The 21,420-nt window shown below is 49.4% G+C and overlaps 5 protein-coding genes; 2 read left to right on the forward strand and 3 right to left on the reverse strand.

Moving 5' to 3' along the window:
• Positions 1–473: 473 nt before the first annotated feature.
• FFUJ_13560 (uncharacterized protein) lies at positions 474–1,400 on the reverse strand (the record flags this gene model as incomplete). Its single annotated transcript, XM_023576259.1, has 1 exon — positions 474–1,400. One exon carries the CDS (start codon positions 1,398–1,400, stop codon positions 474–476), a length of 927 nt encoding a protein of 308 aa, XP_023429434.1.
• A 2,602-nt stretch (positions 1,401–4,002) lies between these two features.
• On the reverse strand, positions 4,003–5,482 carry FFUJ_13561 (uncharacterized protein; the record flags this gene model as incomplete). XM_023576260.1 has 2 exons in its annotated part: positions 4,003–5,274; positions 5,351–5,482. The coding sequence occupies 2 exons, from the start codon at positions 5,480–5,482 to the stop codon at positions 4,003–4,005; spliced, it is 1,404 nt and encodes a 467-aa protein (XP_023429435.1).
• A 1,763-nt stretch (positions 5,483–7,245) lies between these two features.
• On the forward strand, positions 7,246–9,552 carry FFUJ_13562 (probable glycosyl hydrolase; the record flags this gene model as incomplete). The annotated part of the gene is made up of 1 exon (XM_023576261.1): positions 7,246–9,552. The coding sequence occupies one exon, from the start codon at positions 7,246–7,248 to the stop codon at positions 9,550–9,552; it is 2,307 nt and encodes a 768-aa protein (XP_023429436.1).
• Positions 9,553–10,886: 1,334 nt separating this feature from the next.
• FFUJ_13563 (related to bck1-like MAPKKK (ask1)) lies at positions 10,887–16,619 on the forward strand (the record flags this gene model as incomplete). XM_023576263.1 has 4 exons in its annotated part: positions 10,887–11,727; positions 11,785–12,668; positions 12,724–16,448; positions 16,499–16,619. 4 exons carry the CDS (start codon positions 10,887–10,889, stop codon positions 16,617–16,619), a joined length of 5,571 nt encoding a protein of 1,856 aa, XP_023429437.1.
• Positions 16,620–18,296: 1,677 nt separating this feature from the next.
• Positions 18,297–18,918, reverse strand: FFUJ_13564 (related to ankyrin; the record flags this gene model as incomplete). XM_023576264.1 has 3 exons in its annotated part: positions 18,297–18,455; positions 18,539–18,679; positions 18,748–18,918. The coding sequence occupies 3 exons, from the start codon at positions 18,916–18,918 to the stop codon at positions 18,297–18,299; spliced, it is 471 nt and encodes a 156-aa protein (XP_023429438.1).
• Positions 18,919–21,420: the final 2,502 nt, after the last annotated feature.

The following is a 21,420-nucleotide window of genomic DNA, read 5'->3' on the forward strand; positions in this document are numbered from 1 at the left end:
TGGAGGACACCCCCACCAAGCTCGTGGAAGTTCCCTTTGCTCTCTTGATGCTTTAAGCTGAGATTTGTGGTGGGCCTTTAGATGTCTCAGCCAACGAAATAGTTCAGTCGAGTGAAGTCAACAAGTCCAAAAGACAACGCTCCAAAGTACATTGAATGAATGGATCATACATAATAGCCAGGCTATTGCAGGTGGAACTGCTCTGTGGATGAATTATGTCATTCGAAGCTCACTGATAGCCGAAGATGTCCCGCCTAGGTACATGTGTCTTGGGTCCCTCGCAAACTAGCACTATCTGTAGAGTGAGTGAGTACCTTAGACATACTAGTAAGGTATATTGCCTTATATATCTAGTCAAGCTTTCATCCATGTATAGGGTTTGATAGAAATGTTAGGTGGAAGTTTGAAGAGTTGCATTTATTATTAAACCTGAATTGGTTACAGATATAGGGTAGCATGGGCTAAGGTAAAGTTCACAAATAAGGATACTCCCCCATCAAATTTCCGTCAATAATGCGATATAGCTCTGCGAGGGCAGTAGCAGGACAGTCATCTCCGCCTCTATATGGCCTATCGTCCTCATCGACTACCCCTGGATAGGGCTCCGCAGGATAGTCCCATTTTGGATCGATCATCCTCACGAGGACATTGGCAAAACGAGGCTCATCCAATTCGATGTCGAGGCCGAAAGAAAAGTTGGCCAATCTGCTGATTGCTTTTTCGTCAAGAAGGATGCATGCTGAGAACCTGCTTGTACCAATTCCTCTGAACATGAGGTCATCTTCAAGTACCCCGAGACTTCTGAAATGAGCACGGAATTCCTCCCTCACTCGATCTTCTGATGCGTTCTCTAGAGCCTCTTTGTCTTCAATGACTTCAAGCTTGAATCTTTTAGTTGCTTCCTCACTATAGAGAGAAGGTGACATTAGCCTCAGGCTTCTGAGTGTGGCCTGGACCAGGTTCTCCATGGCTTGGTTGATGTTTTTGCGCGCCAGACTGGAATAAGATGTGACGAAGACGAAATAACCCCACGTTGGGTCCGTGGCTGCCTGTCCGAGTGGTCCTCGTGTCTTATTTTGATGTGCCTCTACGGCGGAGAGAAGCTTGCGCACATCGTCAGACCTCTTTCGGTAGCCGAACCAGTCTTCATTGTCACGGACCCATCGATTGAAGGGTCTCTCCCTTTCAAACACTTGACTATCGAATTCAGGTTCATGACTATAGTCTGAGGGCCGGATATCCAGGTCGACATCACTGAGATCCCGGGCTGTTTTCTGAATGGCTGGATCAGCACCAGGACCGAATGAGCGGATTTTAAAAGAGCGCTTGTGAGGGACAGGGCGGATTTCGAGGGAAGGATCTCGTGGCGGAAAATCCGTTATAGGAAAAGAAGAGCTCATATTGTGCAGGAATGCAGGAAATGGAGGAAGTGATAGTTGAGTGTGAGTAAGTGAGTGTGGGTAATGGGAGGAAAGGCAACAATTATTGTGGATAAACAAGAGAGTGTAATGTCGATTGGGTAGTATAAATACTGATCTCAGCAATGTCATCCACAATCCTGATTTCATTACTAGTTTGCCGAATCAGATCGTATATGACATGGCGTTTGCATAATCATCAACGGATAGCAACATGGCTCGTTACCTTAGTAGTACCTACCTAGGCAGAAGCCCAGGCAGTAGGTAAGTGCTTTATGGTAAACCAATGAGAAGCCAGCGTAAAACATACAGCCAACAAACTTACACAGATCCTTGGACAAAAAGTCAGGTGCATAAATAGAAACTTCGCTTCCAAACTTTAGGCTGTAGGTTATTTTGAGATACTCACTATTGATTCAACAGGCATGTCATGTTAAGCCACTCTAGGGGAGGAAAGAAAACTCGGCACCTTGATCCTCAATGACAAAAGGACCTAGATACCGCAGTAAAATTTGAGAATACATTCTGCTAATGATTTTGACATCCTATATCAAGGTCTGGTATTTTCTTGCTCCCTAAGACCACTGTAGTATAAGTAACGCGAAAGAGTGAGTACATCAGCTCACACCATCTTCATGCTGAACTTCATAAGACTGCGGCAACTGTAATTTGATACTGAGTTACGCCGTCATAGAACGTCAAAGACTATCCTCACCAGTCATTATTTTTCGGTTTGCTTGTCACCCTCTTCATATCATTCACTGGGTACACAGTCAGTCCAGGTGTTATACCAAAGTTTTGCAAAACAGTCTAACTACTCATATTGAGCCTTCATTAAACAATCTAAAAGCCAGTTGCGAGATATATAAATCTGATATTTAGTGAGTGTTGAACCAAAGTAAGGTTTATCAAGCTTTCATCTGAATCACGAGCTGCCCTACACGTGCGCACATAAACTTCTCTCGACGTCGTTTCGAACAGGTGTTTCTGTAATCTGGCTGCCTACACTCTCTACCACGGCCTAGTCGATCCGCCTACATGGTCCCATTACACGAGGATATCTTCGCGTCTTGTGACCATGATCCCGAACCCGAGTCCGGGCCTTTCGAAGAAACTTTTGATTTTTTCTGCACACCAGTAGTAAGACAGTGTACTCAATGCCAGAAACTCGGTAGGCGCTGTTTCCGGTGCCGTTTGAAGCTAGCATCAGGGGAAGAGACTAAGGAATCTACCAAGTCAGCACTTGAACTCGTTGTTACTTCTCAAGGTGCTCAAGGTGCTCAAAGAAACAACGAATCTGATGATAATATCCTGGAGCCAATTCCAAACCCTACCAATGCCAAAATGAAACGATACGGCCATAAAAAGTTGCACAGAATGGAGAAATTCCGAGCGCCATCCCATGGTCCAGTTTCAAGTCTCAACTACGAGATTGCTCATAGACTACCCCCAAGAATAGAACCGAGAGCTTTCATACTTATTCCCACGAGACATACTTTTACGATGGTGCAATAACGAGCAACACTCAACACTACGAAAGCAGTGTTTCATCCCGCGGTGCCAACATCCAGTCTAGGGCGAACGATGTCTACCCCAAACTAACTTGTTACTTACATAACTATCGTTCTTCTCAGATGAAGGAACTAGCTCCTGGACCTCCATGCTATCATCGATCGGGCGCAGAGATTGAGGTAGTCAAGATAGACAGAAACTGGCACCTCGTTTCGACAAAGTGTCACGTTAAGAAACACGACAACGGCGGCATTACGCACAATCATGAACACCGACATTGGGCAGAGCCCTTCGGGGAACCCACTCATTGCAATAGTTATAGGTCCCTCGAGGAGGAGAAGGCCAACATTCCTGGGTTATTTTTGCTCCAGCATATATGATTTTGGGAGATCAGCTGTACATTGGGTGCAAGACAGGATCACTGATGTGAAGCATTCGGATGAAATCGACTAGCGGAGCTATCTATACCATCACCCAGAACTTCTTGTTGTGCCACTGAAGAGGTGAACTGAGACACTGGCATGCCCATAAGGAGAATGGCTTGCATGTGAATACCACCAACATGCAACCGCCAAGATCGACAACCGAGTCGCCACAGGGCCCGCACACACCTTATCTTGGTATACGAAAATGGAAGTTCCACTTCCATGGGGTTTTCGCACTCCAGGCTGGTTTTCGGAAAAGAAGTCATATTGTTGGTTGGGGACGGATATTTCGGAAAGGAGGCACTTAGCATAAATGGCTCGTATGTCATGGCGGGCATAACCGATTTGGAGTAAATTGGGGGCCAGCCGTGTCATCGGACGTGTATATATACCCAAATTTTCCCTGATTCGGGTGGTTTGTCTCTTCAACATTCCTATATCATGAGAAAGCAGAGCCGATATTCTTTGATCCATAGTCAACATATTTTGACCGACACTTTCGCCGCGAGCCTCGATATCTATTCGAAAGGAACATCACAACGGGGATTTCTGAAACAGCACCATCAGGCCAATTCACGAAATCATCCAGTGCGACAGCAGAACAGTCAAGATTCAGTTTTGTTCATTCTTCCATTCTATCTTTGTTATCACTCAGGCTGCCGACTTATTTCCACCGGCCAGTCCAGCCAACCTATCAAGTCCGTATTTAACAAGCCTCTTATCGTTTCGAGCAGATGCGTGGCCCACCCTTCCATAAACCATGACCTTTTCATTGTCCTGAACAAAGGGACGTAATACGCCATCAAAAGCAGAGCCTGAGGTGCCTTTCGCTGAAGACAGCCGACAAACAGATCTTGCATGCGGTACAGCCAGCCAAACACAAACTTGTTCATCATTGGGACTTGGACAAGTCCCTCAGCGTTGCCAAAGTTGGCCTCGTAAACATCGCACAAGCTTTTGTGAACCCTTAGATACAGAGCAGTATCTGGGTTCTCATGAGACGCTATCCATAGTCGAAGCTTCTCAAGTGGCCCAACCCAATCAATGTACGAGAACCCCATAACCATAAAATCAGGTTTTGTATCTTCCATCTCTGAATTTGTGCCACCGCCACCGAGAGGGGCCATGAGGCCCGTAAAGAGAGTTGCCGGCTCGATGCTCTGTCGGATCAACCGGACTCCATGAATCACAGGAAGCCATCTTTGTGAGATTCCCTCGCCAATGACACACACAAGAAGGTCATCAGGACCTGTTGGGCCAGCTGCAAAGGTGCAGTAGCAGACGAGCACCGCTGCGACATAGAGAGCGCCACAATTTGCTTCGTTAAGGTTCGTTAAAGTCCTGTTCATTTCGTAAATACCGAGCTCAGCATGATGCGCCGCAAGAGCGAGGCTCTGGGAATGCCGCTCAGTCCCCTTTGGTTCTTGGTATACCAGATGATACCCTGCCAGAGCATACATCATATGAAGGACGAAGTGGTAGGAAAGGCCGATCTGGGGGACATTTCGCGCCCAGAAGGATGCGATATCATCGACAGGGTCGTCAGCATCGTGTAAGGTCCTTGAGGTATTGGCCATGAAGTGGAAGAGCAACTCGGCATCAGCAATATTTAAGGAACATATCTGTGAGTTTGATACGGTTGAAGAGGAAACTGGCGTAGCTGACGTCGAAGACGGCGATGTTGTCGTCCTGTCTGATGCTGGCGGGGGAGGAGGTGGTGGTCGCGTGAGTGCAGCCCAGTCCTTGCGTGGCCTTCCAGGACCACGTCGCGGTGTCGTGGCAGGTTCTGCTAAAACTGATAGTATCTCCGGGGGAGAAGTGTGCGGCGCTGAGTCGTCACTAGAAGGTGGTTGTGGTGCGAAATCGCAGGGTATGCCAAAGCGCACGCAGTTGGCACAAGCTGGCTTCACCTCGTCACACTGGGGGTCTTGTCAGCTCTGATCTGGGACATTCGGAGACTTTATTTTTCTTCTTTTTTTTCCTGGGAGGACTCACCTTTACTTTTCTCCTCTTGCAGTTGAAGCATCCGTTTCTCGATTTACGGTGTGGTCTTCTGGCAAGCTTGGAGACCCGCGCAGAGGAGATGCTCTCTGGACCAGTTGGCTGAGGCGTCGTTGACTTGCGCATGCTATCTACCTTATGTGACGATGCAGTGTCTGTGAATATTATATAGAGAATGGCCAGATCATCCAGAAAGCCCCAGCGGCTATAGAAGTACGTAACGAACCACGAGTAGGAAACACCAACTCTAAGTGCTTTTGCTTTCAGGCGTCGTCATGGGCTTCAAGACCCTTCCCGAGGTGACCGGGCGATGTCTCCGTATCTGCGGACGGAAGCGCCGGACGGCCTCAGCTCTTGGACCGGGAGAGTCCTAAACACAAAAACGATGAAATTCGAGTCCGGTATTCAGAATCCGACAAGTCCCAACTCTTACCGGATCGCCGAATGTGATGTTCGTAGGGGTATTTGAAGTTGATGATCTATTAGTCCAGCCACAACCGGAATAGTAGCAGTGCCGGCAAATGTGTGTGGGTCGGTGACAGATGATTTTAGAGTTGATATTCTCGACCCGAGAATGAAATAAAATCTGATGTGAAGCAAGGGTTCTCAGCTTTATGACAAGAGCTTCTAGAACAAGAAAGGCAGGCTGTTGATTCACGTAAAATAAACAAGAAAATGGGGGATTGGTTGGGCGAGGGGAGCAAAGTAAAGTAGGCAGCTCCAGCGGAGTTAACTAACGGCGACGGGTTTTCGCATTTGTAATTGCGTAAAATGTCCGATTTGCGAGGTCGTAAAGCTATGCCTGATTCGGCCAAAGGAATCGGGCTGTCGTTAGTATCTGACCAAGTTCTCACTCTTGAGTGCAAAACGTAAGAGGAGAGGATGAAGCTGACGAGATCATTTGGGGCTGTATAGGGAGGGAGTCTCACACACTCGCACCCGCGGTTTGGACTATTTACGAGGTTCTAAGTTTCTATTCTTGTTGCACAACTATAACTGCTACCTAGGTAGAATTCGTGTTAGACCTTCCGAGGGGGGGCTTTCACGGACTCTCGGACAACTTTGCTTCGCTTACACGAGCGACAGAGATCTGGCTGACTAAATTTGCCTGGGTGCGGCATTCGTTTTAGCGCCTAAATAAAGCCACCATCGGACCCATGGATGACGAATACGATTGATTGATTGATATGCTCGGAACTTTTTCATTATTCACGTTTTATATCCGCATTTTCTTAAACTGACAGGGCATTCTCGCTTTCTTTTACCCCCCCAAGCTTTCGAGGGTACTGCTTTTAAGTTTAATTGCAGTGGTCATGCATTTTTTACTCACCTGCCCGCTACTATGCCTCATGTTTCACTATACGATCAATATTCACTCCCGTGACGTCTACGGAGACTTATCTAAACACGATCACTAATTCTTATCTCAAGTGGCTTGCTGATATTAGAGCGAATACGGATTCAAATCGGCTGATGTTCGGGTCGCTCATAAACTCCGGATAGTGGGGGACATTGCCCGGAGATGATGGTCTATGATAATGAGACTAACAAGGCATGGCCCTCATGACCTCGGAATCAAGAAGGATGAGACATTGAAAGATCGAATGCCTTTAGATGCCATTCTAGCTTCTCCATACTCCTAAACGTCGAAGACATAGTACACTATTCCAGCTTCTCCATGATATACACCCCTTCCATTCTATATTCCGCTGACTAACAAGGGTCCTCCTATCCCTGTTTGTCCCCAGGCGTATACGGTACCCAGCCTTGAACGTCATCGTCAAGTGGTTGCCCCAGCTAACCAGACTTGGCCTATTTCCCAGTTTCCCCTTCAGCTCCGCATTCTCGCTCTCTCAACACCAGCATAGCGGTCTAGAGAAGGGCAAGTCATGTCGTCTTTTCGCCTGTTGATTGAAGATGGCCAGTTCCGTGATGGATACGGTCGACAAGTAGTCCTCCGTGGCATCAACCTCGCTGCCGATGCCAAACTCCCCAGCGAACCCGATCAACCATCTCACATTCCCACTGACTTTTTCGACGGTGATAATGTATCATTCCACCAGCGCCCCTTCCCCAAAGAAGATGCACGATCTCATTTTGCGCGCCTCAGACGATACGGCTTCAATACTATCCGCTACATCTTTACCTGGGAGGCACTCGAGGCCGCAGGACCTGGGAAATACGACGAAGACTTCATCCAGCATACGATTGATGTTCTGAGGATAGCAAAGGAGTATGGATTCTATATATTCATGGACCCTCACCAGGACGTTTGGTCTCGTTTCACTGGTGGTTCGGGAGCGCCGCTATGGACTATATATGCATGCGGCCTCAACCCTCAGAGCTTCGCAGCGACTGAAGCAGCAATTGTTCAGAATACATACCCCAACCCTGATGAGTTCCCAAAAATGATCTGGTCTACGAACTACTATCGACTTGCAGCTGGTACCATATTCACTATGTTTTTTGCTGGCAAAGACTTTGCTCCAAAGTGTATAATTGACGGCGTGAACATCCAGGATTACCTACAGGACCATTTCATGAGAGCATGCGGCCAACTTGCCCAGCGAATCCACGAGGCAGGCGATCTGGAAGAGGTCGTTGTCATTGGCTGGGAGAGCATGAACGAACCAAACAAGGGCATGACTGGTTATAAGGATCTTACTGTGATCCCTAAAGAACATCCTTTGAAGAAGGGAACCTGTCCAACAATGTGGCAGACATTATTGACTGGAATGGGACGAGCTTGCGAAGTCGATACTTGGGAGATGGGCGGCCTCGGCCCTTACAAGACTGGTACAACATTGGTTGACCCTCATGGCGAGGTCGCATGGCTACCAGCAGACTATGACGATTCAAGATATGGTTGGAAGCGCGATCCTGGCTGGAAGCTCGGCAAGTGTGTCTGGGCACAGCATGGAGTTTGGGACATGGAGACCGATACCCTCCTTCGCAAGGACTACTTTGCTAAAAATCCGAATACCGGCAAGGTCATCGATTATCCGCAATTCACCAATACCTATTTCATGGACTTCTGGCGAAAATATGTCAAAACTTGCCGTGCCCTCCATAAGGACTGCATTATGCTTATGCAGTTTCCTACACTCGAATTACCGCCCGAGATCAAAGGAACGGAAGACGAAGATCCTCGAATGGCGTTCACACCGCATTACTACGACGGTATCACACTCATGACAAAGCACTGGAATAGCACGTGGAATGTGGATGTGGTCGGAGTCTTGAGAGGCAAGTACTGGCATCCGGCACTGGCGATCAGGATCGGAGAGACGGCCATTCGAAACTGTCTCCGTGACCAGCTCGCAACGTTGAGACAAGAGGGTCTTGACCGTATAGGAAAGCACCCTTGCGTGTTGTCAGAATTTGGTATTCCCTATGATATGGACGACAAGAAAGCCTACAAGACAGGCGACTATTCGAGCCAGTCGGCGGCAATGGACGCCAACTACTTTGCAGTTGAAGGATCTCAGATTGAAGGGCATTGCCTATGGACATACTGTGCGAGAAACGATCACTTAAGGGGAGACTTTTGGAATGGAGAGGATCTGTCCATCCTTTCGCTGGATGACAAACCACTTCCAGAATCCCCAGTTCCCGAATATTCGCAGTCATCGCTGGATCTGGCGAGGACTGCGACTACGGCAAACACGAAGAAAGATGTGGCTGATGATCGAAATGTTACACCCGATAACCTCAAACGGACACTCACCAATCCGTCGATCAGCTCCGCGCCCTCAGCCAAGGATCCTCAGCTAACCAACGCCCCTGGCTTCCGCGCAGCCGAGGCTTTCGTACGCCCTACGCCGACGGTGGTATACGGTGACATTGTGTCCACCGGATTTGATTTGCGACAGTGCACATATCTTCTCAAGGTCAAGGCACCAAAAGCAGCACCAGATGAGGCGCCTACGATTGTGTATTTGCCCGAGTATCATTTCCCTAAAGAACAGTGCGAGGTGGCTGTGTCCTCAGGCAAGTGGGAGCTTAGCACAGATGACGAAGAGGGCACAACACTTCAGAAACTCAAGTGGTGGCACGCAGAGGGAGAGCAGAGCCTCAAGATCTCGGGTCTCGTGCGGAAGCACAACGTTCCCGTAGGATCCGAGGAAGATGCGGGCTATCTTGAACAATGTCAGCAAGGCTATGGATTTAATTTCGGAAGCTGCAGTGTTATGTGAGCTGAGCCTTGTTTGAGACAAGGCGCGTATAAGTCGCATCAAATTCAGTGTATGGTAGATTGGAATACGTCTGGCGAGCATGTTCTGGGATAGGCGTTAAGGTTTAATATTGAACGATATATCGGATAGGATATCTTTAAATGCTACTTGAAACCGTTCCTACCGGTGAATCGTGAACTTTGTCTGACCGGGAAGGTAATTTCTATACGAAGAGTACACGGAGTTAAGTTTTGGCCACGGAAATTTTCTGGTCAAGCCATTGCTCGGCCGCTAATTGTACCGCGATTTAAAAGGGTCACCGCCTTACCATTCTCAGTAGAGTACAATTCATGATGCAGAATCTCGTGTTCAGTGTGACGCCACGGGAAAGGACCTTCAATTCGTAATTTTCCCATAGGCGAGGGGATGTCAGCTTGCGGGGAGTCCCAATGCTCTGGTAAGGGGGAATTGACTTCAAGGTGTCCCTAGTCAGGAACATTCTCGTATTCACGATACCAGGTTATCTGTGTTGCCATGGGTTATGGATCCAGGGGTTCTCTAGTGGACCTAGACAATGGAAAGACGATAATCGAATAAACATAGAGGGTTTAGAAAAGTCTGGCAGATGATATTGAGCGAAGAAGTGTAAGTGAGCAAGACATAACCGTCCCATGACAACCAATCCGAAAATGACAATTCCAATGAGCAGAGGCAGGAATTGTCAATTGGTGCCCCCCCCCCATTACCCGAGACTGGCGACATTTGAGTGATGCCGATTTGCTGGAGATCCCCCTCCATTAGTGAAGCTAACGCATGTCTCTTCACACTCTGCACACCATCTCAGCTGTCGCTAAGCGCCAGACGCCCTCGAGCTGAAAGAGGTCTGCTTAGGTTCCCTTCTGCTGAGAGGAGGGGAACGTGAGGAGAAAAACAGAGTTTCCTGTCTAACGGCTCGGAATAAACCTGATTGATAGTCGAACCGTAACTAGCCAAGTCGAGTTATTCGAATACTGCATTAGTTTAGTAGTCTAACTATTCTTTGTTCGATCAATTAATATTTCACGTGTTGGTCTAGTCTAACTTACCTACCTAGTCCTCAACTCCAGAACTTACTGCTCCTCACTCACTATCTCAATAACCTGTCAGCTTCTCCCGTCCACCAACTATCAATCAATCAATCAATCATCTCCTCCTCCTCACTCCCGTCCCAGTCGGACCAGTCCCTCCACTTCATGATCCCTGACATCTCAGCATCCTTCTCTATCCCATCCTAGCTTCGTCTGGCCTAGGCTAGCCCCCAGGATCCTTGTCGAGACGACCCACCTCGACATGTTACTCCACCGCAGATATAAACCATGAAGGGTAGCGATAGCTTGCGACGGGTTAACCGTCCCGCTGCCAATTTCGACCTACCACCAGCTCAGGCCCAGGCTCAGGCACAGGCCCAGGCGCAACAGCAGGCTCTTCGGTCTCAATCTCAGCCTCAAGAGCCCATCTTGGGATCTATAACCTCGACGAGCCCAGAATTCACCACTTCTTCGCTCCATTCTCAGTCTCAGTCTCAGTCTCTCTCGACCGCCAGGTTCCGTTCCTCTTCGAGACCCAGTCTTCAGGACCTAGTCCCTGTCGCCGGGACTCCAAAGCCAACCGTCCACGACCAACCTCCAGCCTATGCCCTGTCGTCCTCATCCTCCTTGACGGGGCCGTCCTCTTTTTCCTATCCTCCAGCGCATCCAACTGCTGGCGCCGCAACGATACATGTCCGTACAACCCATACACATCCGCATACGCACACACATACTGCCCCGGCGGCTGTCAATCGACCCCGGCCCCTGGGCCCATCCTCCTCCGACATAGCGACTGCAGAGCAGGCTCACTTCCTCCACCCTGTCTCATCTGCCTCGAGCTTACGTCCAAGGTCTTCCACCACTAGCGCCACTGCTGCTGCTGCTGCTGTCTCCCCGTCTCCATCGCATACACCAGATCCTCTTCTTCGACAACACACCTCGCCGCCGTCTACCGTCGACAACAACTCTGCCCACTTTGTTCCTCGAGGCGGGTTGCCCCCCGCGCCGTCCATCATGTATCCGGCAGGCCAGAGGCATGTCTCGGGCGCCGATCCCACACGACCATTCCAGGTCCCTCCGCCGCCGCCGCCGCCGCCCCCCATGGGAGCTCCGAATGCCGGCCAAATGGGTAATATGATGAATCTACCTCCGCCGCCGCCGCTTCCTCGATATCCCACCGCACCAGGCCCCTCCGGCGTCGCGATACCCCCACCACCCGGTCCGCCCCCGGCGAGTGCTCTCGGCCAGCAGCCTCCGTGGCACGGCGCCTTTGGGCGCATGTACGACGGACGGCCAGGATACATCCCCCCGCCGCCGCCCGGTCAGCACCAGCCGTACAACCCAAAGTTACACGCTCAGATCGCTGCTGGGCAAACAATCTCTATCCCTCCACCTCCTCCGCCGAATGAGGCCATGAGTGCGACCTATATACCGCAGGGCGACACTTACGGAGAGGGAGTTGGTATCCCCGCCTTTGGACTGGAAGACCCAACCCTGACTGTCAACTCGCAGACATCGCGGCCAGTGACAACGCCGCAGAGCGGAACTGACACAAATGCCACAACGCCCATGGACGAGGCCACGAGGGAACGCCTCTATTCTGCCACTAACGCCCAGCCGCGCGGCACATCCAATTCTTCAAACGCCACTCCTCCCAGCTCGATCCCACCGGAAATCGCTGCCCAGTGGCCCCTCGATACGGTTCTGATTTGGTTAGCCCAGAACCAGTTCTCCAAAGACTGGCAGGAAACCTTTAGGGCACTCAACCTGCACGGAGCGCAATTCCTCGAGCTCGGAAGTGGCCACGGTGGGCGTGGTAATTTTGGTATGATGCATCAGCAGGTGTATCCAAGGCTTGCCCAGGAGTGCACCAACAGCCGAACCGGCTGGGATCAGCCCCGTGAGCGAGAGGAGGGCAAGCGAATGCGAAGACTAATTCGAAGTATTGTCACCGGTCGACCAGCTGATGTGTCTAAAGTTTCAACGGCCCACGGCCGTAAAGAATCCCTCAATGGCGGACATGGGAACAACCTACCAAGCGCTGGAACCGATCCCATGGATTCGCCAAATGTTTGTCGACCCGCTCGGTGTTGTGAGTGTCAGCCCTTACTAACTTTTCTCGTAGACACCTCTCAATGCCCCTGGCCCTGGCTTTAGTGGTCGCAGGTTCTCTCAGACCAGATCTACTACATTACCCAACAGTGTCAGTGGGTCCAACATCAGCTCTGAGTCTAACCACCGTAATATTCTCAAACATGTCGATACGGATGGTGCGCGCCGTCATAGTCCTAATGTTAGCGAGTCGAGCGAGGCCACGTTCCGTGGCCCTGCTGCGCGCTCAGCGAGTCCAACAGGCAGCCCAGGCATACCTCCGGCGCTTTTTACATCGACGACGACACCTATTCTCTCACAATCTCCTAACACAATAAAAGCTGGGCACCGTTCAAGAAGCAGCATGGATTCCGTTGCTTCTGTCGCAGCCATATATGGATCCGGAGTACCGACAGATGCCGCCAACTTACTTAGCCGGAACATGAACCTGGGAGAAGTTGTTCATGGGCGTAATCATGATATCCGATCTCGGCACTCGCCTTCAGAAGGAGGGGAGAGGTCAGCAGGCGCAGAGACACCCGCTTCGGCCAAAGATTCCAAGAGCTTCCTGAGCTTCTTATCCAGGAAAAAGAGACAAACCAAGGATGATGGTGCATACCCATCACCTGAAGAGATGGAAGCTTCCCCAACTTCACCACAAGGATCTATCCGCCCGGTAGGCTTGGGCGTTCGAGGAACCAATGGCAGCGATACTAATCTTGAGCTTGCTGGCTCAACGCTGGGTAGTTATGATGACAGGAACGGCCATGCTCTACGACCAAGGAGAATCAGCCCCGTAAGGACCTACGTCCTGGCCACCATGGATTACTGGAACTACCGAATGTGCGACATCACGGAAGCAGAGACAGCAGCGGAAGTCCGTCAAGTTATCTGCATGCATCTTGGCCTTGGCGACTTTGAAAATTCTCACATTTATCTTACAGAAGTTGGCAAGTTTGAACATGTGGATCCCCTAGACGACTCGAGCCTTGTTACCGTCAAACGAGCAAAGGGTGACCCTCTTGGGACACTTAAATTCTTCGTGACACCCCCAGGAGTTGCCCCCATTTCCAGTCTTGCCGCTAAAGCTGAGGTCCCTGTATCCTTGTCTCCCGGTTATCTCCCACCAGGAACCACTGCTGAGGATGCCCAACGAAATAGCAGACAGCGATCCAGTTCATCGCCCCCCACCTCGCGTTCTAATACATTGACAGACGAGAAGACTGAGGATAAGGTAGCCAGAGAGGCAAGCTCATATAGAGCTGAAATGGAGAGAAAGCAGCGTGAGTATCTGGCCAAGAGGAAACAAGCAGCGATGAAAGGTAGTCCTTCAGAAACACTTGGACCTGGCATCGTCGGCCGGAATGTCGATTTCGACCAACCTCGAGAGTCGCCGTATGAGGACAAGCGGCCAGAGCAACTCTTCCCCCAAAGACGACCTCCAGCTCCACCAAGCGATCCTTCTGCGACGTTGATCAAGGCGAACTCGCTAAGCAGAAAGACTGGAGCCAGCATGCGCGCATCAAGTAGCAGTCTTGAGGGATATCCAACACCACGACATCCGACCGAGAGTGAGATGACAGAGAAGTCCAGGAGATCCAAGGGAACATCACAGCCAGCTGCAGGTCCTGCTGGTATTGGGGCAGCCCTTGCAGGTATGGGTAGAAACTTGAGCGCTATTGGACAATCTGCCAAGAATACTCGTGGCTCTTCTCCCTCCCGATCCTCAACACAATCAGTTCCTGGAGGTAAGGACACCTTCTCTAGCGTCGACACTCCTCAACCAAGCTTGGGTCGAGATAGTCCCAGTGCAATAGCAACACCAAATGCCGTGACCTGGAGCAAGAAGAACTTGCCCTTTATTGTGCCGGACTACTCGTCCAGCCAATCACCTATGCTAAGCCCTAATCTTGAAGCTGCACCAGAAGCTAAAATCTTTGAAACAGTCCCGAGGGCAACATCTCCTACTGGTATGAGCCCCAACTCGAGACGTACAAGGGGTACTTTCGCCCCAGACCATGCGTCACCTCCAAAACGACGTGCAACCCATGGGCCAGATCCAGACTTTGAGGACTCGGATGTCCAATTTTCGAAGCCTGCTCCCGCACCACCAGTTGACGATGATAGCGGGGATGATTCGGATGACGGGCTCTTTGCCATCCCTCTTGCCAATCGAAACAAGGGCAAGGGTGCCACTGCGAATGGTGATGCAAACGGTCACAACAAGCGTCCTAGTCTGACGGTTAATACGGCGCGCTCCAGGAAGGGCCTCTCAGTTGCCTTTACATCGCCCAAGTCATATGGCAGTAGCGTGACTCCTGACAGTAACGAAGATTCCCGACAAAAGCCGACTACTCCCCGTTCCGAAACGTGGGAATCGGAAGACAAGGACAAAGACAGTAAACTGGGCCGGCGAAAGTCGTTCATCGAGAAGGATGTGTGGGCTAATCGCCCTCCAACGGACGCCCTTATCAATAACCTTGACGACTTCTTCCCCAACCTGGATCTTGATCAACCTGTTCTTGATGAACCTGGCGAGGGTGGACTGCCACCATCTCCAATTGCCGAGGGCACAGAAACCACATCTGATCAAGGGCCATCCCAGCCGGCAGTGTCGAGCCATACTCAGCAAGCACCGCCTGCAGCAATTCCGCCATCCCGGCAACCATCTCTATACAATGAAAACGATACTCTTGGCTCCGATGAGTCGACCCTCAAAGCCCTCGATCAACAGCGGCCCACTTCTGTGGCTGCAAGGAGTATTCGGCGCTCAGGCGGTCTCGGTCGAATGAAGTCCATTCGAGAAGTCGCCCGAGGCGCTCACGAGGCCAACAAGCGAACCAACTCAACTAACCAAGGACCGTCGTCAGGCAACATTATGCGCCGGAAGAGCACGAAGATGTTCAACGCCAACATTGTACAAATCCGACCAGATAGGCGTGGCAGTGTCATAATGCCACAGATTCCTCAAGATACAGTGCCAAAGCGACAGACGACATTCAGGTGGTTCAAGGGTCAGCTCATCGGCAAAGGTACTTACGGCCGAGTGTACCTCGGTATGAATGCCACTACAGGAGAGTTCTTGGCTGTGAAAGAGGTCGAGGTGAACCCCAAGGCGGCTGGTGGTGACAAGAGCAAGATGAAGGAGCTTGTTGCGGCTCTAGATCAGGAAATCGACACAATGCAGCACTTGGACCATATCAACATTGTGCAATACTTGGGATGCGAGCGAAAGGAAACTAGTATCAGCATCTTTCTCGAGTATATTTCTGGTGGCAGCATTGGATCATGTCTGCGCAAGCATGGCAAGTTTGAGGAGTCTGTCGTGTCTTCACTGACAAGACAAACTCTCTCTGGCCTCGCCTATCTACATCGCGAGGGCATTCTGCATCGCGATCTCAAGGCCGACAATATTCTTCTTGATTTAGACGGAACGTGCAAGATCAGTGATTTCGGCATCTCCAAGAAGACAGACAACATTTATGGCAATGATAAAACAAACAACATGCAAGGTTCGGTATTCTGGATGGCCCCAGAGGTCATTCGGTCCCAAGGCGAAGGCTACAGCGCCAAGGTCGACATCTGGAGTCTGGGTTGTGTAGTCCTGGAGATGTTTGCTGGCAAGCGCCCCTGGGCCAAGGAAGAGGCTGTTGGTGCCATCTACAAGATTGCTAATGGCGAGCGACCACCGATCCCCGAGGACATCCAGGATACTCTTGGACCACTAGCCGTTGCCTTTATGATGGATTGCTTCCAAGTGTAAGTTTATCGATATGATGGTGTTGTTCGGGAGGCTAACAAGAAGACAGAAACCCCTTCGACCGTCCTACAGCGGATGTGCTCCTGTCGCAGCACCCGTTCTGTGAACTGGATCCAAACTACAACTTTTATGACACAGTGCTGTATCACAAAATCAAGTCGTTCAAATAAACTAGGTATAGATACACGATCTTGAACGAGGTGGTTAATTATCCTTCCCTTCTTTTTTTCTTGCATGTATCAGTGGCATGGGACTTATACGCTTGTGAAGTTCGAGAGCGACGGCGTCATTATGGGAACACGGCTTGATAGCTGATTGGCATTGTTTATGTATGGAGGGGACGCAAATGGTAATGAAATGAACGGCTTGATGGCTGATGATATCCGATACTGTGAATTATGTATCAAGTGACTCAAAAGAGATTGTCCAAGCTACCTATACTTAGGTAGTTACTAACGTAAAGTCAAAGTGTTTCTACCTCTCATAGTATATGTTTAATATGGGCTTATTAGACTGTTACTGGGCCTCTGTCCCATCATATGCTTGTCGGTCGTCACTACTCCAAAGTCAACATGTATTAAGCCTTGTAAAAACAGAAGTTTATCTCTGGACGAACGTCACCAAGATCGCACACTGTTATAAAAGTCCACATCTCCGTTCAGTACTACTACTACAAGGTCATTCATCTTAATACACTCGAGTTTTATCCAGCAAACGCGGCTTCTCTCAAGCTTATCAATACTTTGATATATTCTACAGTACTGTTCATGGCGGACCCTGCCACCGAAAGCGCTGCTCTAGTACTATGCAGCTTATACGAAGATCGAGACAACAAGGAAAATGTTGAGCCTTCATTGCCGACTTCTAGTCCTTCTCCGGCGTTGCCAACCCCTCCATCGTCGGATGATCGGCTTCATGTCACGGACAGTCCACCTCCATCACAACCAAAGCTACCACAGTGTCTGAAACCTCCAATTCCGCCGCCGCAATGTCACCTCCCTGTCCGTTTTGACCTAGACCATCCCTCTTTGACTCCAGGGGCGAACTGTACCCATTCTCAGCTCTTGCTTTCACATCAAGAAAGGAACTCACACCCCGGCCGCCCTGTATTACACCTCAGGGGCTTGTTCAGCAACAATAAGCTTCTCCCACCATCTGGCCCTGATCCGAATCGACATCGGCAGCTATCGTATCATGAGGACGGCACTCGGAGAGAAGGTATGGCGGCAAGGGGGGGATGCTGGAAATGAGGACTCTCCTCGGGGAAAAGATGTTTGAGCTCTGCCATCTCATGGAGCATAAAGAACACAAATATGGTGGGCTTGAGCTCTACACTCTCATAGAGCATAAAAGGGGGGACCTTCCTAGAGAGCTCGTCGAGAAGATGATGATGCTTTATTTGGAGTCCGGCTTCAGGTTAGCCGGAGAAGGAGACCAGCAGAGGTCCATCCTCGAGCAGGAACGGGCGAAGATGGAAGTTGTTTTGAGTTGGATATTGGCCCTCATTCGGCAATGGAATAATGATGTATCGAAAATGCCTTTTGAAGATGCAGCAGAGCAAAATCCTCATCATCACCAGCAACATCAGGGGGCAAAAGTCTAGATTGTGGCGGAAGTCTGATGCACACAGCAATTGAGTACGCCCTCACACATACTTTCGGTTAACCGTTTCTTGTGAATCTTGGTGTTGACCACTCAATTTCATTGCCCTCGCTACAATATTTAGTGTATTCCAAATATAAGTTAATAGCAAGATATCAGTCCTCGACAGGCACCATGACAAGTAAATTGACTTACTTGGCTCACTTGGCTCACTTGGCTCACTCGAACTTTTGGTCTCTAGCCCGTCATTCTTTACCGTCGGTCTCCCTTGTCTTTCCAGCCTGTCCTTTGCCGGGGGCAACATCAAACTTCAACTTCCAAATATCCTCCTGTTTGAACATTGTAATGCACTCAGCCGCACTTGGCTGTCCGTATTCAGGATCCGCGCCACCATCTAGCAGCCCCTTGATTTCGTTGTTAGTATTACGTTTCAGCTCTCCATCTAAATATATATTCTAATCTGGAACATCCTCAGAGAATGACTCACTTGGATTACTGCATCTTCCTTCTTAAACACCGCCCCAGCGAGAGGACTCTGCCCTCGGTCATTGAGGCGATTAGGGTCCGCACCATGTTGAATGAGAACCTTTACAAGATCGGCATGGCCATGATACGCAGCGAGCATAAGCTTCGATTATCAGCACAGACTTCTTGAAGAGGTGATGGTCGAGATATGCTTGAGTGTCATGATCATACCAGAGTATCGCCCTTGTCATTTGTCAGATTTGGAGGTAAGCCTGCTGGAAGAGCCTGCTCAAACGTAGCCACGTCTCCCTTCCTCGCTGCATCGTACATCCTGCTTGCGAATTCAATCATCTCCGGCGTGAGAGATCCCGCGCGGGCTGGTTGGTTTGAAATGTCGCTCATGATGGTGCCCTAATTGCGGCCTCAACACGGTTATGTGATGTTTCGGGTGGCAAGGCTGATTAATGAGTGCAAAATGTTTAATTTTTGAGTAAGTCACAAAGAAACGGACGATTATGGGTGCTTGTGATGTTGTCGCGATGATGGAAGAGAAGCCCCGAGTTATCGAGTGAGATTGAATGAAATGACGTACGCTAGCTTAGTAGGTATGTAGCTTTATTCTAATGGATGGCGTAAATGCCGGTAAGACAGTTTGATGGGGCAGTTACGGAGGCGTACTTCAAAAGTACATGATAAGGCTGTTTTCCTAAAACAATAATATTGCGCAAAACTGTTTGCTAAGCTGCCTTTCTTGGAAGATCTTATTTCCAGTTGCTCTCGTGCCATTCTTGGTGATATCAATACGCATACTCAATCTGCATCACGCCCAATGGTGGGTGGTCTCTGACCTCAAAACTCATATGCCCAGGTTCCCAGGCTCAACGACTCGTAAGAAAAAGAACAGGAAGAAAAAGCGTCATCACCGGTGGTGAGCCTCGTGTTTTGCTCGTATACTAACAACGGGGAAATAATGGAATCGCGATGCATTCTCGTACAGTTGTGTTCACAAGGGGATAGATAGATGTTCAAAAACGCCATATGTAGAGCATCGATTCGTTTCATGCTAACCATTTCTGATCAGTCGAAAAATAGTGAGTATCATCAGAGAACCTACCGTAAGGTACTCGTTTATCTCAAATGTTCGTTTCACACTGCATTTAGTGCAGAAAGTCTGTAATACCGTCGCCTTCGCCATTGTCTGGCTCATTTGGAATCGGCGGGTCAGGTTTTGGCGTCTCTGGACGATGCGCAATGGCAACGATCGGGCTCATGATGACTTTGATGTGTTCTCCCTTCTTCTGATGATATTTTGTTCGGGTCTTTGGGGACAGTTCGATCGAGAAGATGACAGTTCTTTAGCCTCAAATATTAAAGAGGAAAATGGGTGGGATATATAAAAGCAAAAAGTCAACTAACAGCGCGGGGGGCACGTTACGTTACGTCAGGGTTTTGTGAGCCATCTAAATCATTGGAGGAGCTGAGCCAAGACAAAAAAACGTGTGGTTTACATTCCATCCAATCCATTCCGACTCAACAATTGCCGCGTGGGTTAATAAGGGGTTGCAGTTGGGTATGACGAGCACTGTAGTGAGTGATCATGCGACTCTTCGAGGCCCAATCTCAGGTTTCTTTGGATATCCTCAAAAGGGCCGTTAAGTACCAGGACCATGGATATCATTTAGACAACGTTTTATAGTTGACAGAGAATGCGGGGGGTTGGAGATTGTTCTTCAGATCTTTGGTAACATGTCCTTGCTTTTTCCGCGGATCTGGATAATCAATCGTTGGTAAAGGTCCCTGATGAGCATAGGGTTAATGAATTGTTACAAGTTATCTGTCATGATGCACTGCATTCATTGCACATTGAACCTGGTCTCGATACTTGCATGACATGACATGATATGATATGATATGATATCAAGCATGTGATTCGAGCCTCACGACATGCAATAAAATTGACTGGACCCTGAACCTCTCTTGGTCATCGCTGACTGATGCCAGCAATTATAGAGACACCTTTTGTCTCTGGAAAAACACCATTTCTTCATTCAAAGGAACCACCTGGACCAGGCAAAAATGCTCGTCGCTCAACTTTCCCCATGTACAGTATGTAGCCCCCATCACGATGTGGAAGTCTGACAGGGACAGGGAGCAAGGGTCGAGGAAACCCAATTGGTTGTGACACCCTTTGAGCAGTTGGCAAAAAAGACAGACAGACAGACAGACAGACACAAATAATTGACAGTTGACGAGTGTGTCTTGTCGAAAATTGAGCGAGATTGGCATCTTGTACGTTTTGGGTTCTACATGATAGCATCAGCCCTTGAACGACACATTCTTAGAGATCCTCAACACCACGCTTAGATTACCCGAAAACAAAGCGATGGAAGAAAACCAGCCAGAATGGAATTGCTGCCAAGTTGCCCATTGTTACGATCTCCATTCCTCTGATATTTTTGTACTTCTGATGCTGTGTGGCTGAACTAACAGTCGGATCCGGCGGGAGAGGGAGGATACTTCGGCTTGTGATCCTACGAACGAGATGAGGGGTAGCTCTCTACTCAAAGCGGTTCAACACCGGTACCTCATGGCAAATGTTGGTTCTCAATTGATCGTCATCGAAATCTCAAGCTTCTTGGATTTGGCCGAGCTTTCCACTGATGGGTACTGTAAGACTCGAATCCTTTGCGGATCGCTTTTTAGCGGGGAGACGTAATATCAGATCAGGGCAAAGCGGGTGTCGTGCATGCATGAGACGGACTAGACTGTCTAGATTGGCATCAACTTCTGAGCTGTACGGACGGTGCATGCGGTCACGTCGGATAAAATGGAGGATACAGACAGAGAGAGGTCAAAGTCAAAACCCAAAGGTCCACCATGAGTTTGCTTGCATCCATCCATCCG

The sequence above is a fragment of the Fusarium fujikuroi genome, chromosome FFUJ_chr04 (genome assembly GCF_900079805.1).
Source record: "Fusarium fujikuroi IMI 58289 draft genome, chromosome FFUJ_chr04".
Classification (NCBI taxonomy): Eukaryota; Fungi; Ascomycota; class Sordariomycetes; order Hypocreales; family Nectriaceae; genus Fusarium; species Fusarium fujikuroi.